This window comes from Acomys minous, assembly GCF_964271855.1.
Source record: "Acomys minous genome assembly, chromosome: 10".
Classification (NCBI taxonomy): domain Eukaryota; kingdom Metazoa; phylum Chordata; class Mammalia; order Rodentia; family Muridae; genus Acomys; species Acomys minous.
This window is the reverse complement of record NC_140491.1, coordinates 115,162,935-115,180,815: the sequence shown is the minus strand read 5'-3', so window position 1 is coordinate 115,180,815 and position 17,881 is coordinate 115,162,935. Positions and strand designations below refer to the sequence as shown.

Genomic DNA, 17,881 nt, shown 5'->3' with positions numbered 1-17,881 from the left:
CCGTTCTCCACAGCCATTCCTGCCGCCATCCGTCAGACTTCTTTCACTTAGCATGTTTTTGAGTGTTACCTGTCTACTGAGCTAGTAATTTCCTCCTCCTCCTCCTCCTCCTCCTCCTCCTCCTCCTCCTCCTCTTCCTCCTCCTCCTCCTCTTCTTTCTCCTCCTCCTCTAATTCCTCCTCCTCCTCTTCTTCCTTTTCCTCTTCCTAATTATATTCTATTGCATGAAAACTTGAGCTTGTCACTTACAGCTTAAATTTTTCTTGAAATATCTTTTTGAAATTGGTGGAGCAGCTATATTTTATTCATAATAGTAAAGGCCTTCCCTGCATGAAAAGCTTAAGAAATTAAAAATAACGTGTAATGGAGAAAGGCAGAGAGTTTGTTACTCTACAAAAAAAACCCCAGGGTCCTCAGGAGTAGTGTGCATGCTTACTGTGCAAGGCCATGGCTTCTTTTCTCAGCATCACTGTGTCTGAAACAGTATCAATAATTGGAAACACAGCATGCATTTGGTACCCTTACCACTTGATGTTATCCTTTCACATGCTTAGAGAATCACGTTATTGCTTGTCTTCTGCTTTTCAAACCTCACTTAAAAATTATCATAACATTTGTGCCACAAAACACTAAAGATGGTCTTGTAGAACAGAGCAGTAGTTCCCAGGACTTAGGAAGGAAGCAGTAAGGGAGTTTGGAGTATGATGCTGGCAACACATGTACCTTGTAACTTCACAGAACTTTACACCAAGATGAGGGTTGTGAAGCTCAGTTTATTATGTGGTTGTTTTAAAAAGAAAGGCCAATTTGACAGTCTCACAGGGGAAAGGTGGGAATAAATAGAATTTTTTTTTTATTTTTAAAAGGTTTTTCGAGACAGGGTTTCTTGGTGTAACAGTCCTTGCTGTCCTGGACTCACTTTTGTAGACCACATTGATCATGAACTCAAAGCGATCTGCCTGCCTCTGCCTCCCGAATGCTGGGATTAAAGGAGTGTGCCACTACGCCCGGCTTAAATAGAATTTTTTTTAAGCTTTAATTTTTATTATTTGGCTATCTCTGTGCTTTCTTTGTTCATTATTTTTGTTTTTCTCTGGTTTTGGAGTCAGCTGACCATGACCACCCCATTAACCCTAACTGTACCTTCCTAGTAATAAACAGTCTTTTAATTGGACCTTTCGAAGCAAGGAATACAGTGAGATGTTTAATACCTGGTCCTTAGCTCTGTGTGCAGTTGAGACAAAGAGAATTTGCAGACTTAAAATAAAATTCACAGTCCCTTACCAAGATTATGCATGATTAAATTTTGTGCATAATAAGACTCCAGGATTTGCTAAAACTAAAATTTTAATTATTGAATATTTGTGACCCATATTTATAAAATTAGCCTTAAAATATATTAAGCCTATTTTGTATTTTATTAGAAAAAGAAAAGGTGTGCTTGAGAGAGTCTTCTTTAGAGCAGATGGCTGTTCATTAGGGTGAAGTGCTGCCAACATGCTCTGGCCTTTGACCCTCTCTTTAGCTTCCTTCACCCCATGTCCAGAAAGCAGGTGTTCAATTTAGAACCAGCAAGTCATTCTATTAAGGAGACAGGGCATTATGATTTACTAAAAGTGGCTCTGAATTGGGGGTAAGTGTGGAATTTTCTTTTCACTTTAGGGCTTCTGTATCATGTGAACAAATCTCATAGTGCCCTGGTCCTCCTTCTTCTTCTGACAATCACCTGAGCAGGAACTGTTATCTTCTACCTTTCTGCCATGATTCATCCTTCAAAAATTTATTTCATTCACTTTTGTCCTCCTGTCACCATGTCTAAACGTACATATTGCTACAGAGCAATATTTAGAGTGGTGATCTAACTCAAAATGACTCCACGGTAAAGTGTTGAAGTTTAGAGCTCTGTGTAGACCATAGTCTGTGTCCAGTGCTCGGCCCCTTTGATGGTCTTATGTAGCTCACTGAAACCCTGAGCCTCTCACCTTTCAGACAACCCCCCTTATTTACCCTTTTATAAGTTTTGGGTAATCTTTGTCTTATTTTAAGTTTTATTTTTAATTGCACTTAGAGTGAGTGTGTGAATCTGTGTATGCGTACATGAGTGATTTCATGTGGGATGGATGGTTACTAATATCTACAATTTATATAATTATTACAGTAGTTATTATTTAACTGTCTTATCAATAAAAGACAGACACCTGCTATATTTTTAGTATACATATACCCTGGAACTGGGCAGAAACTAACTCCCTAAGCTATGCTTTCTAGTCCCAGCCTAAATCCCATGGATATTTGCACATGTTTTCCATCTGGGGATGTTCCTCTCCAGTTGCTGATCCAGGCTCCTCCCAGCCACGTGCTTCTAGCTCATACTTAACCACGGCAACTCTGTTTCCTGCTTCCTCTGCTCTACCTTTCTCCCCGCTGTCCCCGAGCCCACGGACCTACCTCTTTTCTGCCCTGCCCAGGTGTAGGCTTTTTTCTTGGCCAGTCAGGGATAATTTTGGAGGCAAGGCTATACAGCATCATTTGGTGTATGTGAGCATTTGCTGGTGGAACACTAAAGATCTCAGGGGCCGAGGAGCTCCAGACCATGCCACAACACGTGTGCATCTGTTTGCATGTGTAAGGCCCTGTGTGCGGAGGACTGGAGTTGCTTCTCTCCGTCCACTGTGTGCGTCCTGAAGGTTGAACTGAGGTTGGTAGCCGTTTCACTGGTTCTTGTTCAGCTTTTCATAAAACATCTTTTCCTAGTCTTTACTCCAACTAGGATGGCATTTGCTCAGAGAAATCTTTTGTTGTTTGTTTTTGATTATTCTACAAATTTTTCTCCTCTGGTAGAAACCCTTTCCTAGTCTTCCTTTATACCACTGTTTCTTTAATCTGCCAATCAGGCAGTCACATGCTGGAGACAGATTAAAAAAAAATTAATAGATTGATTTTTGTTTATGTGGAACTTACCATTTATTTGTGTCTTTTTTTTTTTAAACATTTATCACATTGTTTCTGCACTTTACATTTTGAGACAAGGTTCTTCCCAGAACTCATCAATCATGCAGAATGGCTGGCCAGTACACTGTTCCCCTGTTTGCACCCCAGGTATTAGAATTACCTGGCTGTGCCCCACACCCATCTTGTACATGGGTGCTCAAGATCCAGGCCACACTTGCGTAGCAAGCACTCTCCCCACTGAGTCATATGCCTAGCCTCTTGCTTTCTTATCTGATTTCTTATCTGTTTGTATTGGAGCCCAGACTGGTTTTTCTATGCTGTTACAGAGTCCCTTGCCTTGTATGAGGTATTTAATAAAATGTTCCCTTTGAATCCCAGTCTCTTATTTTGTTAGCACAGTTTGACTATTAAGTATATAGTAATCATTTCAAAATAATTTTCTCTGAGCAGCATGCACGTGATCAGGTCTACCACCATGAATTGCAGTGGCTTAGCTCTGCCCCAACCACTTACAGTCTCCCATCCAGCACTAACCAGGCCGGCCTTGCTTAGCTTCTGAGATCAGAGGTGTTCAGGGTGGTATGGCCATTGACTTTCTTATGATCTCAATAAGGAGTTTTTCTTTGTTTGGCCACAACTTCAGAATTTTTTAAAGGGGCAGACAGATAGCTCAGCACTTGCTGTTCTTGCAGAAGATTGGAGTTTGGTTCCAGGTTCCCAGCACCCTAACCATTGCCACACAACTGCCTCTAACCACTACCCCCAATTCTAGGGAATCTGACATCTTCTGTCCTCCCTGGGCATCCATACTCTATGTCACTCACAGAAATGTACATTAAAAAATTAAAATAGGAGCTGAAGAGATGGTTTTACAGTTACGAACAGTGGCTGCTCTTTCAGATAACCTGGGTTCTGCTCACCCACATGGCAGTTTATAACCCTCTGTAACTCTGTCACATCTGTCCCAGGGGACCTGCTGGCCACCTCTGGCCTCTACAGGTATCTGGCATATGAAAAGTGCAGACATGTATGCAGGTAAAACACTGATACACATAACATGAGATAAAATAAAAACATTTTAAATAACAAATTTGCTTAAAGTTCCTGTACCGTCTGAGGGTTTAACTCTATCCATCCTGTAGCTGTTCTCTCTAGTTAATTACTAGCTCTCTCCTTACCCTTATCTCTGCCAAGTTTCTGAGGAGATTATTTCAAGATCATGATGAGTGAGTGTGTCTGTGTGTGTGCGCGCGTGTGCGCATGTGTGTGAATTGATAAATATTTTAAAGTTTAAATATTGGCTATCAGTATTTTTTAACTTTTGTTGGATCAAATTGCCATTAGTTGTGGTATTTATTCCAGAAATTTTGATTTTGAGAGTTTTCACCAAAGTAAAAATAAACAGAACAATCAGTTTATGCTTTTGTTTTTGTTTTTGTTTTTGTTTTTGTTTTTGTTTTTTGTTTTCTCTTCTCTTCTCCCCTTCCTTGCATTTTAGCTGTTGACAGTGTCTTGAAAAGGATGACGATAATTGGAGTGATTTTATCCTTCCGGTCACTGGCACAAGAAGCACTGAGAGATGTAAGAAACCATTTCCAATCATCTCTTCCAAAAATTAAAATTCACAGTAAGCAATGATAAAAGTAAAATTTCAGTTTACATAGTGATGGTAAATAAAGTACATTTTTGGTTTGGTATTGGAATTTGATTAATATGCTATTTCAGCTTTGCTCTACATTAAAGCATTCCTTTTAAACTATATTCATCTTAACACTAACTATAAATCATTTCCATGTATTTTGGCCTTTAAGCACCATTCAATAAAAGTTAATACTTTTTTGTGAAAACTTGATTTTATCAAATGATAGCATTTCAGAAATGTGCATGTTGCCACATGTCGCTGACTCTGCGTTCATTTACTGTCTGCCCAGGTTTTGTCCTACCACATCCCTTTTCTCGTGAGCTCCATTGAAGATTTCAAGGATCACATTCCAAGGGAAACTGACATGAAGGTAGAGCTTTTGTTAGCATTTGTAGTAATAAAGTGACATGTTTAGCATGCACGCCTGTGTTAGTGCTTCTCTCAGCCCTCAGCACCCAAATTTTCCTAAGCAAGATCAGCTCTAAGGACATGAAATTTGTTTAAAATTTGTCTTTTCCCCCCTTAACGTAATAGCTTTTTCTTGCATGGTCCTAAAGCAGAAAGATGAGTTGTTTTAAATTCAGTTGTATTCAGTTTTAAAAATAGTTATTTAAGAGTCTTATAAGAGATTGCTATAGTCTAATAAAAACCAGGTTTTTTTTTCATTAATAAATACAAGACAGGAAGTCAATAGCTTTTTAATGGTCCATAGTTACTTGCTTTAAATTTTTTGATTGATGTGATCCAACCACTAGTTTATTCCAGCTGTGATTCCCTACTGTATTTAAACCACATGGTGTACAAGGAGGCATTGTTATTGTAAGTGTCCATGTTTGAGAGATGATTATATACTTGGTTTTGTGTGTGTGTGTGTGTGTGTGTGTGTGTGTGTGTGTGTGTGTATCTGTCTGTCTGTCTCTGTCCCTGTGTCAGTCCATCTATCCATTTGTCCCAGGGATCAAACACCGGTTGTCAGCCTCGTTGGCAGGAGCCCCAGCCTGATGAACTGTCTTGCCAGCCTATTGTCCGAATCTTGACTCTTGAATAGTGCTCAAGTTTCAGAGTGATGCTTTTAAACTTCAGGGTGTGATAGGACTTGAGGGACTTCCTGTGTAGCGCGGGCTGGCTGTGAACTCTAAATAATCTTGCTGCCTCAGCCTCCCAAATGGTGGGGTTACAGATATATGCCACCAGGCTTGCTTTATCAAATGGCTTATCACTTGCCACTCGGTTTTCATTCTGTCTCTCTCTTCGTCTGTATCATCTGAATAACTGGTTTGTGAGCATTCTGTCAGCATCCATTGACCCTCTTCATTTATTCACTGAAGCCCCACCCTCTTCTGTGTTTGCCTTAGGAAGTCCTGCGTGGCTGTGATGGCCGGGTTCACTTGCCATTTTCTAAGAACCATTCCTAGACTTTAGTGCTAAGGACAACTTTTAAATTTTCTTCTGCCTATATTTATACTAGATAATAAACATCTTAAAGGATGAGGTCTTGTTTCTTTTAAGTCTTGGTTTTCCTATAGTGCTTTACAGAAATAAGCATTTGAAAGCAATGATTGCCCTGTGATTTTATGATTGAAACTAAGAATATAACAAAAATGAGTTTTTCTTCAGTAGAAATAATGCAGAAAGCACAAGTTTAAACTGTTCTTATGAATACACTAACGTAGACATGCTGAGAATTCTGGTACTCTGCCCAAATTGAATTAATCATCTTATTCTTATCACTTGGTGTAATTTTATTTAGTGTTTAGCAAACTGTCACTAAAATTTACTTTGTTTAAAGAACCCAAACATGATCTTTAACAAAAAATTTATTAATCTATGTGTCCAGTTCAGTGGGTTTGAGTATAACCACAGCGCTGTGATGGTCACACTGCACAAGTAGTCTTAGAATATTTTATCATCCGCAAAGAGCATCGGTGCCCATGCAGTCACTCCACTGTCATCCCCCTCCCAGCCCTAGATAGCTGTGGTTTTGTCTGCAGACATCGCTGTTTTAAATACTTTATATAAACCACACAGCAGATTGTCTTTTGATTTCGACTTCTTTAACTTAGCATGTTCTCGTGGTCCATGCTTTAGCATATGTTAATACTTAATTTTTTAGTGTTTTGTTGTATGAATATATACAGTAGTTTGTTTATTCAGTCATCAGTTGGAGAAATAGGTTGTTTTTAATTCTTAGATATTATAAATAATGCTATTATGTTTATCTTCGTTGATGTTTTTGTTCTGTTGTATAAGGAATAGAACTGCTGGGTTCTGAAGAAACTGTGTTTAACTCTGAGGAACCACCAAGCAGATTGGCCTTGGCAACAGTTTTATATTGCTATCAACACTGAATGAGGGTGCTACGAATTTCTGTATTTACTCCTTGTCTTTTTGTTAAGAACCATTTTAGTAGGTGTGCAATGGTATGGCACCATTTTGATTTGCATTTCCTTCATTTAAGAGGCTGCCACACATCTGTTGATATGTCTGTATGACTTCTTTAGAGAAAGGTTTATTTGGGTCCTTTGCACATTTCTAACTGTGTTGTCAACCTGTGCGTGCAGAGTTGGCTCTCTCATATTTCCTTTGCTTTGGCCTTTAGGGTTGAACGCCATTGCCTGGCTAATGTAGCAAGTGCGCTTTCCCACTGAGCCATATCTGGCCTATGTAGGGCTATTTTTGAAATGTCCCGAGTGTGTATGTCCTCGTAGAATCATGATTTGCACATTCCCCGCCCCTGAATTGTCTTTTCAGGTTGTTGGTCGTACGCGAGAGTCACAGAACTCTTTAATTTCAGTGTGCTTCTTGCATGTCTGTTTTTCTTTTGTTTGTAGTTTTTCCTATCAAACATTGTGTTGACAAAGGTCATCAAGATTTATGCCTGTATTTTTTCCCCAAATTTTAGCTTTTACATTTATATCTTTGATGCATTTTAAATTAATGCTTGTGTGTGGTGAGCAGTGTGTGTTTCTACAACTTAGTGAATGGCTGTTTTATTTGTCTGAGATTTCTTGACTGTAATAATTAAAGATAATTATGTGTACAGTTTTACCTAAAGTATCAGTCAACATGTCTTGAACAGTTAGAATCCATGCATGATGTAGAAAATTATCAGAAATTGCTATTATCAAATGTTTACAGTAGCTTTCTTAAACTTTTCTGTAGTTAGTTTGCTATGTGTCTAGACCTGATGAAGCATTCAATCCCTGCAGTTTCTCATTAAGTAGCTGTGGACTTAAGCATGAGTTCAGCAGTTCTGATTGGCTTCTGTTTGCTTATTCCTTCCCTGGCCTGCACTCTAGCTCAAGCTGAAGTGCTGAGACCACAGACATAAGCTACCACAGGCGACTTCATTTATTCATTTCTTTGACTGGATATTTCCCATCCGTGTTTCCAATACAAATAGTAACTCTGGAGTGATTCTGTAGACCTTGCCGCAGAGAGGCTGCAGTCCTGTTTGTCCACACAGTGGGAAATTATAGGAGCCAGGGTTAGATCATTGTCCAGTGTGGGCTACCTACGTTGTCATCCCTGTTTCAGCCGAGTTGCTGAATTCCTCTAGTATGTTTGTTGGCAATCTGATTTATACCATAAATATTTTCTTACTAAAGTAAGCTTTCTTAGAAGCTTGTTGAAATGCTTATTTCTTTGTAATTCTTGTATTTTTGTCAGGTTGCAATGAATGTGTATGAGTTATCATCAGCGGCTGGATTACCGTGTGAGATTGATCCTGCCTTAGTAGTGGCTCTTTCCTCACAAAAGTCAGGTAAGATGAATAAAAGCACATTTCCTTGTTAAAATCATAGGGCATCCTAGGCATACATTATACATGTTTTTGCACATCTCTTCCTAGTGTTAAACTTTGCTTGTTTGTTTACTTGTAATCAGAATACATCAGGATAGATAATGCCGAAGGCTTGGAGTTTTTGCTGCAGCATTGTCATTACATAGGTACTGTCCAAGCCATATCACCAGATGAGGCTGTTAAAGCTATTTAGTGTAGGTAGATACAGCAGTGCAGAAGAGCAATGCCATTTCAGCTTTAATGAGCTCAGGAGAAGAAGAACCATAAACTGACATGGAAGGACCAATGTAGTTAGAGAAAAAAACAAACAAGAACTCGGGAGAAAGCTCCCAAGAAAGTGGAAAAGCAACCATCAACTAACTGCAAGTTGGTGAGGTGATGGTGAGATTGGTGTCAGTGGAGTTTAGGGTCAGAGCAGTCGGATGAGTGGGAGAGGAGGGTTGGAGATCTCAGTATAAAACAGCTCTGTTGAGAGTAAAGAAATAAAGTTATAATAGCTAGAGGCAGGAGGAAAATGAAGACTTTGTGCTTGTGTTGGAAATGAGCATGTAAGCCCTGCACGTTCTACATGTGCGCTGTACCCCAGCTATGAAAAGGACTTTGTGAGACGGAGAAGATGAAAACATTTGTGTGCTGGTGGAAGACAGTCCTATGGTAGCCAGGAAGCTGGTAACTAGACAAGGCTGTCCTATTTTAGTTAGAATGGACAGTTACCATAAGAAATTGATATATTACATGATACTGACGAGTTAGAAATTTTAAGTCCATTCTTTTGAAACATAGTACCAAAAATGTTCCACATAATTCCAGATTTCTCTACAGTGTAAATATATACCCTTTTTTTGGCATTGAAATGCCCTTCTCTGGTTTTGACTTTTTTGAAACAGAATTTCTCCGTGTTAGCCTTGGCTGTCCTGGACCCACTTTGTAGACCAGGCTGGCCTCAAACTCACAGCTCCTACTCTTTTGATTTTATTTTTACTTGTTTCTATTTTATGTGTGTGAGTGCTTTGCCTTTACTTATGTATGTGTACCATGTGCTTGCCTGGTGCCCAAGGAATGAAAGAAAGGGCATCAACCCTTGGAGCTGGAGTTAAAGATGGTTGTGAGCCACTGTGTGGGCACTGGGAACGGAACCCAGGTCTGCTGCAAGAGTAGCAACTGCTCTTAGCCACTGAGCCTCTTTTTTACTTTTTTGAGCCAAATTAAAGTCTTTGAGTTCATTAGTTTTCTTTTTAAATACACTTTGTTTTCCTTCGTTCAAATAATATATTAATTATTGCTTGTAGGTACTTTTTATGATCAACCAACGTTTTAAGAATTTTTTCCCCTGTGATCAATGCATAGTTACGTACAATTGCAGACTGAAGGGTAACTACAAGTTCCCAGGTGTCACTCAGGAAGCCGAGTGCTGGACAGAAGGGTTTAAACACTCTGAAGCTTTTAGTGAAGGTCAGTCTTACAGCTGCAGAGTGTGTTGGCCGTTGTCAGTCATGGCTGCTTCCTTCTGTTCCTAGGATGGAGAGACAAGTCCCTTTTCAATGCTGGTGTCCATTAGGCAATCTGTTTAAAATTGTATTCATAGCTATCTTAGGGAAAGAAATGGATTTTTTTTTCTTTTAGTGAGTGTTCAGATTATGATAAAAAGTGTATAAATGGTAATATATATGATGTTCCCATAATTACTAGTTTTCAATTAGAAAATTCTTTTCATTAAGTAAATGATTTATTTACTTCACCTTTCAATAGGAAGTTCCTTTACCTCCTCTCCTCAATTAAGAAATATAAATTAAAATTTTATAACATTTTTAGGTTAAATTATTAACCTTTAAATAAGGTTGAAGAATAGCTTGATTTTTATTCCTTACTTTTTCTTTAGAGAACATTAGTCCAGAAGAAGAGTATAAGATCGCTTGCCTCCTGATGGTCTTTGTAGCAGTTTCCTTGCCTACGCTAGCCAGTAATGTGATGTCACAGTACAGCCCTGCAATAGAAGGTACCTTGCCTAAAATTGTTGTGTGGTGAAAGAACATTGATTTTAATGTTACATATACTTTTCTCTTTGGGCAGTTAATGTTTTTTTATGATAAACTATAGGTCAAATGTAGATCTGTCAAATATAGCTTTGCAGTGGGTGTCAATTTCTTTTTCAAAGCCCTAGTTTTTTAAAATATGACGTGTGTGTAGGTCAGCTCAGGTGTGCAGCAGAGGATGTGCATGTGCAGATGCTGGGGTGATCTTACGCACTGAGAGAGGGTGTGCCTTTAGGCAGGTTAGCCCTTATCGTGGACATTTCCAAGGTGTACATCTTTGGAGAGTGTTAGCTGCTAATGAAATACTAACCTGGTCATTAGTTGCTTCCTTGCTGTGATATTTAAAAACACTCACACTCATAAAATGAAAAGAGTAAATTACTTTGCGCCCTAGTTCTTAGTCATACTGCTGTTTATGCAGACTGGGGAGTCACTGAAAGCTTGCCTCTGTATGTTACAATATACAGTATTTTGGGGTTTCACAGTCTACACAAACTGTTTATTCTTCCCAGGACACTGCAACAATATACATTGTTTGGCCAAAGCCATCAACCAGATTGCTGCAGCTTTGTTTACCATTCACAAAGGAAGTATTGAAGACCGACTTAAAGAGTTCCTGGCGGTATGTCTATTCAAATATCAGAACTGACGACACTTGGCAAACAAAACAACACAACAAAAAATTATGTCTGTTTTATTAGTGTTCTCCAATGACATTTTTATTCTTAGTTTATTAAATATATAAACCTCACTGGTTTTTTAAAAAATGTTTTGGTTTTAGAAAGAGAAATAGGTTTATCACTATTTTCCCTCGAGCTTAGCTGTCTGTCTGTTTCAAGCTCTGCTATATGGCCTTTTTACCTAAACTCATGCTTGGATTAGAGATTTTCTTCATGTTTATACAATTTTTTAAAAAAAGAAAAACGGAAGCCAAGAAAGATAATGTGTCCTTTAAAAGATACAATTTACTCATTTCCCTTTGCTTAGAGAAAGACTATGAACCGTGACAAACTCCATGATAAAAATACTACTTGAGAGCAGGATATGGCACACACATGTCATCCGGAACTGATGGGGAGGCAGAGACAGGGTTAGAAGTTCCAGGCTGGTCTGGGCTAATGGGTGACAACCTCTCTCCAAAAAGCAAAGCGCAGGAGCGATGCTCATCAGCTACGACTGTTTCCTTCTCAGTCCCAGAACTACACTGTGCAGCTCACAGCCACCCAAGTCTCCAGTTCCAGGGACTCTGGCACTGTCTTCGGGCCAGCATGGGCACTGGCACACGCATGGCATACATACATATATTCAGGCACTCACATGTAAATAAAAATGAATATTTAAAACAGTAGAAAAAGGTACGTTTCCTTGTTTCTACTTAAGTGAAGAAATACTATTAATGGGCACAAACTCAACAATAAAAGCATGACTTGTGGCGCTAGAGAGATGGCTCGGCAGTTAAGAGTGCTGCTGTTCTTCCAGAGGTTCAGTTCCTAGCGCCCACATCAGATGCCTCACAACCGCCTCTAGCTCCAGTTCTTGGGATCTCATGTCCCCCCCTGTACACTAACCCACGCAGGTGTGCACATACACACACGAACCAAAATAAACCCATAAAAATAGATGTGACTTGCTACCAAAAGAGAGCAATGTTAAATCTGTTCAGATACGGTTTATTGTTTTGTTGTTGTTGGTTTTGTTTTTGTTTTCTTTATCAACACATCTTTTTCATACTTTGCTTAGAGGGAAGGTAGATTGAGCAAAATTAACTCTAGCATATTTGGGTTTGTTTTCTGTGTTGAAAATTCTGTTAGCTTTTAAATTTAAAAAAATTACAGGTAAATATAACAATACTTTGAAAAAGTAGTTTGAAAATAGTAATACAATTCAGTTCTTTTATTTGCTGTATTCCTTTAGAGTTTAATGTCCTTTCTCAAAATTACTATGACTACAAACCTAGTATGAAATTTTCTTCTTACTTAGGACCTAAAAACTACACAACAGATTATCTTCTTATCTATAAGATATGCACATGCGTACATGAATACACATGTATACTAACTATACACATAAACTACTAGAGCACAATAAGTTATTAATAGAAATACTAGAAAAGTTTTACCAGTATACTATAATAAAAGTTAGGGGAGTGTTAATCTCTCAAAATTCTTTATTGCTTGTTCATCCTTCCTGTGATACTGAGATGATACAGGAGTGGGTAAGATAAGTAATGAAGGTGACTGATGTAGACACTGGCAGAGGGTGAGGGTAGGTGTTGGCTTTGACAGTACTTCAAAGGCAGGACCCTCTGCTTTACATGGTAGTACTCACTAAGCCTGAGACCATCACGACAAAAGAGAGTAGTGCTAGGTGTATCCATCAGGCATGGCTTGGTGTAGTTCTTGGACATTAGTAGCAGATGATGTTGATGGTTGTGGGTTCTCATCAGCCTTAGCAGAAACATTGTGGTCAGTATATACTGTGTTCTTAAGTCAGGAAGGTGGTGCGAGGTTACAGTCTGTCAGTGACCGTATGGTGGACCTCAGTGCTCCGTTGATGTTGTCCTTTCGAGCCTAGGCAGCATGGGCACTTGGTGTATTTCAGTAACACCTGCTTGTTGCTTCTGCTCTAGCCTCCTTTTCACCCTCTGTGTGGTCTGTAGAAGACTCAGGTTCTCACGGGTCCGCAGGTGTCAAGACCTTTCTGTGCACGTCACTATGTTCTTCACCCAGCATTTCACCAGGTCCTTTCCCACCAATTTGTCCTCTTGTTTTTAAATGTTTTCCTGATTTTTCTGTCCCTTAGAAAGCCTTTAAAATAACTCATCCATCACTGTATCTGTGAGTTCCTTGAATTGTTTCTAGTTTTTAGTAATCCACTGCATCTTTAATAAATGTTACTATGTCCATAACAGCAAATAATGTTCAGTACTGCATTATGTGCAGGTTAGGGTTTACTCTGATTTCTGGTTGATTACAATCAAATGTCAGGGAGGCGGATGTGGCCTTTCTAATCTAAATAATACTCGTCAAATTGAAACACTCAGCATTACATTTTATTTTATTTCCTTCCTTCCTTCCTTCCTTCCTTCCTTCCTTCCTTCCTTCCTTCCTTCCTTCCTTTTTCTTTCCTCATCATTACTATTGCTTTTTTGAGTCAAGGTGTCTCCATGTAGCCTTGGCTGTTTTAGAACTCACTATATAGACTGGACTGGCCTCTAACTCATAGAGATCCACCTGTTTTCCGAGTACTGAGATTAAAGGCATGTGCCTCCATGCCTGGCCCAGCATTATATTTTCATTGTTTCTCTTTGCAGAAGTTTAGGGCAGTCAAATGTTGTCTATTAGTCATAGGGCTTTTAGTTCAAACCCTTCTTTCACATTTTTTTCCCAGTTCTGGAAACAATACGTGTAAACAATATGGCTGTCAAACACACTCTGGTTATGTTCTTATTTCTGAAATGCTTGTGCCCATTGCTCTGTACTGTGGAAATCACTGTGCCTGTAACCCTCAGTTTGATATGTGGCAGCAACGCTGCAACAAATTTCTCCTCCTGACGTTTTCAGAGTCTACATTTTCTTTTTTTTCTTTTCTTTTTTATTTAATTATTCAGATTACATCTCAATTGTTATCCCCTCACTTTTATATTCCCGTTCCCCCCTCCCTCCCTCTTTCACCCTGTTCCCCTCCCCTAGGTCTGTGACAGGAGGGGACCTCATCCCTCACCATATGAACACAGCCTATCAGGTCTCATCCTGGTAGCCTGCTTCCCCTTCCCCTGAGTGCCACCAGGCCTCCCCACCAAGGGGAAGTGGTCAGTAGGGGGCACCAGAGTTCATGTCAGAGTCAGCATTTTCCTGGGAGGAAAGACTGCGCCTCCTTGGCTGTACAATTGCAAGTGGCACTGCTGGTGTGTGGGCACCGCCATGTAGCAGCGGCCACGTGAACACAAGTGCTGCATTGCTGTGCCGTGCAGCCAAGTAACTGACGGCCAAATGACTGAAAAGCAGGCACAGACACAGTGTGGCTCCTTGGGACAGAGGGGTAACTCTGTCCTGGGGAACGTGAAGCAGAATCTTACAAGGTTCCATCCACTTAGAATGGCATGTAATTCAAATGTAGGAACTGATTGGAAATTGGAAAAATTCTGCAATTTTCCATTTTGTTTTCTAGCTGTGGCTGGCCATCAAAAGCAAAACTGTTTGTAAAGGAGGGGCTACTGTTCAGTTATTATAGATGTTAAGAAGAGAGAAAGCAATTTGGATCATTTTAAGAAACAAACCTGAAGCCAGGCGGTGGTGACACACCCCTTTAATCCAGCACTCAGGAGGCAGAGGCAGGTAGATCACTGTGAGTTTGAGGCCAGCCTGGTCTACAAATTGAGTCCAGGACAGTCAAGGCTACACAGAGAAACCGTGTCTCGAAAAACTAAAAAGGGGGCTGGGGGATGGGGGAACAAACTTGAGGAAAGTGTCAGTCTTCACAAGTATTTGTTGTTTGCTGTGAGGACTTCTCCTTGTACGTTCTACATTGAGTGATTGAGGCTTGTTAGAGTTGAACTGTACTGAAGTAAGCAAGTACGTGAGCAGTGTCTCATTGCCAACCTCACTGACGGCGTGTGTGTGCTTTATAGCTTGCGTCCTCCAGTCTACTGAAAATCGGCCAAGAGACAGATAAAACTACAACAAGAAATAGAGAATCTGTTTATTTGCTACTGGATATGGTACGTCTCATTTCAACTTAATTAACTTTTATTGATAACCAAAAGTTCTCATCCTTAGCATGCCTCTTCTTGGCAAGTGAAAGCTTTGTTGGCGTTTTGTTTTCTTTTGTGAATTTTGATTTTCTTCCATTTCTTGTGTTCACTTAACCCAACCATATACTTTCTAAAAACTCCTGCAAAGACTGCCAGAACTCTCTCATTCAGCCATAGTCAATAATAGAACGAAATAAGACCAAAGGCGAGCGAATGTTAGCTGTGTACGTCCTCTAAGGATGTGCTCAGGCCCTGTATCGCCCTGCTGTACCAAGGTCAGTTCTCTGAGCTTCCCTGCGGCAGTGTGTAGGAGTCCACCTCGAGGCTTTGCTTAAAGGAGTTTCCTTTGCCCCTGAGGTCTGTCTGTGTCTTGGGGATCAGCAGAACTCATAGCTCCTTTTTCCCCCCAGATGGTCTTTCCTGATCATTCAGGCCTTTAGTAGTCTTTGTTTCCTTTTGAACTCTAGAATTTTCTGCTTTTCATTCAATTATAGACAGTCCTATTTTTTTACTTTACTTTCTAGCTTGGTTTTGAGCCTCTTAAAATGTGCCATTATATTTTTAATATTTTTGTATTCATTTTTATGTTTAGAGTATTACTAAAGATTTATTTCCTTGTGTTCCTATTGACTGATAAATTCAAAGGTAGTATTTAAAAATATTTTGATAGCATTCACTGTAGTACACTTGCATTTTAGATTTTGAAGTAAAATCGTTTGTGTCTGTTTTTAATAAGAATACAGAACTTACTGCTCCTGTTTGAGTGAGGAACGTGATGTTTAACTTTTTTTTTTTTAACTTTTTCAGATTGTACAGGAATCACCATTCTTGACCATGGATCTTTTGGAATCTTGTTTTCCTTATGTATTGCTGAGAAATGCATACCATGCTGTCTACAAACAAAGTGTTACATCTTCTGCATAGAAAATTTACTCAAGACAAGCACGAGTTTTTGTTGCCTTGTTTTATCTGTAAACTGTGGAACTATTTTACCTTAAAGCCTGAAAACAGTTTTGTGGATTCAATTTTCTTCATGCCGTTGTATTTTCTGATCATTGGCTTCCTAATATGGTTGTACTACAGTATATTTGGTTGATTTAATTACACATTCTCAAAACTCAGTGAAATTCTATGATTTTAGAGGATCATTGTTTGAAATACCATTAACACTATGTTTTTGATAACTGATAATGAAAAAACTTGCTTGTTTATTTCTGAAAAAGAATTGTATTTAGTGATTATTTTAGATAGTGATATGATAGCACCCATCTGTGTGTAAATTATTTCATATAGGGAGAATTCTGATCTGTACCTATGGTTCTTTATGAAATCAAGACTGGATGTGCATATCTGTGATGTTATGAATACATTTCTACTTTATTTTGAACATTTGCCAAACTAAATGCCTAACACTGTTTAACCTTAGAAATGTTAGACAACTTGAGCATTGGGAGCAGATCTGAATTTCTCAAACAGCAGCAAATGCTGCTGCCTGCAGAAACCCTACTGATAATCTCACCCCATGCTGCCCTTCTGGCGTCGGCACTACCACGGACCCTGCTGTAAAATAAATAACCAGACACTTGTCAACTGTTGATACAGGTGTTAGTCCCGAACCACTTTTTATATGTTTTAAAATTTGAAATTTAAGTGTATCTGCCATAACATAAATAAACACTAGACTGTATCACATTTTGAATGATTCTTTAAGATCTTTGGGAATTTATTTGACAATATGAAATTTTTAGTTTAAACTTTGTTTCAAGTACACAGAGGTTAGAGCATTTGATAGCAGACTCACTATTACATTTGTTTGAATGTTTTAGAAAATACTGGAAAAATACTGAAATTAGGAAATAAAACCACATGACATTGTTTTAAAGATAAAAACAGAGAGAGAGAGAGAGAGAGAGAGAGAGAGAGAGAGAGAGAGAGAGAGAGAGAGAGTATTCAGCTTGTTATATCTATAAGCAAATGAAGTTGTTGTTGAATAAGGAAAACGGAGCGGCCGTGGAGCTGCGCTGTTGCTAAGGACCGGGTCAGTGCTGGGTATGAGGTCCAGAAGTGCTCCTGCCTTGTGGGTGGCAGGACAGCACATTCAGTCTGAGACCCTCTGTCTGCAGCTCTGTGTCTGGTCAGCATGGAGAGCTGCTGCTCATAGCTTTTTATGGGCACTGGGAATGCGCTTGAGATCAGAGAAACTGCTTATAAACCCTATTTTGCTTCCTTTGTTTGGATACAGACAGTAGGGTGAGACCCTGGTGCACACGGCTCTCAGACTACTTCTTGTGTACAGTTTGTATTTAGAGTAGGAAATAGCCATTATTTAGGAATCGTCATAGTTTGATAAGGATTTTTCAAGTAGAGTTTTCAAAGAGAATAGTTTCTACTATTCCCCATATAATTGTGCTAAGATTTTTTTTTAATTCAAAAATACTATATATACTAGGCCAGAAAGATGGCTCAGCATGTAAAAGTGCTTGCTGCCAGGCATGGTGACTGGACATCAGTCCCTGGGACTCAGTGTGGTAGAAGGAGTGCCAGCTCCTACAAGTTGTCCTCTCGACCTTCATGTGGATGTGAAATAAGTGTTTTTAAAACAAATTTCACACTGTCATCATCAGTCCGTTTCATGTATTACTAACTCTAGAACCTTTAATTTCCATCCAAATGTTCAGTCTATCCTTAGGCCTAAAGGA

The 17,881-nt window shown here is 39.2% G+C and overlaps 1 protein-coding gene across 4 annotated transcripts in view; it reads left to right on the top strand.

Moving 5' to 3' along the window:
* Nucleotides 1-16,869, top strand: part of NCKAP1 (NCK associated protein 1) — an 82,323-nt gene extending 65,454 nt beyond the window's left edge. For all 4 annotated transcript variants that reach the window (XM_084799174.1, XM_084799176.1, XM_084799173.1 and 1 more), the window contains 7 exons: nucleotides 4,451-4,533; nucleotides 4,884-4,964; nucleotides 8,264-8,357; nucleotides 10,276-10,392; nucleotides 10,942-11,051; nucleotides 15,060-15,149; nucleotides 15,990-16,869. In XM_084799174.1, coding sequence (XP_084655300.1) covers nucleotides 4,451-4,533; nucleotides 4,884-4,964; nucleotides 8,264-8,357; nucleotides 10,276-10,392; nucleotides 10,942-11,051; nucleotides 15,060-15,149; nucleotides 15,990-16,106 — 692 coding nt within the window. In that variant the 3' untranslated portion in view covers nucleotides 16,107-16,869. The remainder of the gene's footprint in view (nucleotides 1-4,450; nucleotides 4,534-4,883; nucleotides 4,965-8,263; nucleotides 8,358-10,275; nucleotides 10,393-10,941; nucleotides 11,052-15,059; nucleotides 15,150-15,989) is intronic.
* The last annotated feature ends 1,012 nt before the right edge of the window (nucleotides 16,870-17,881 follow it).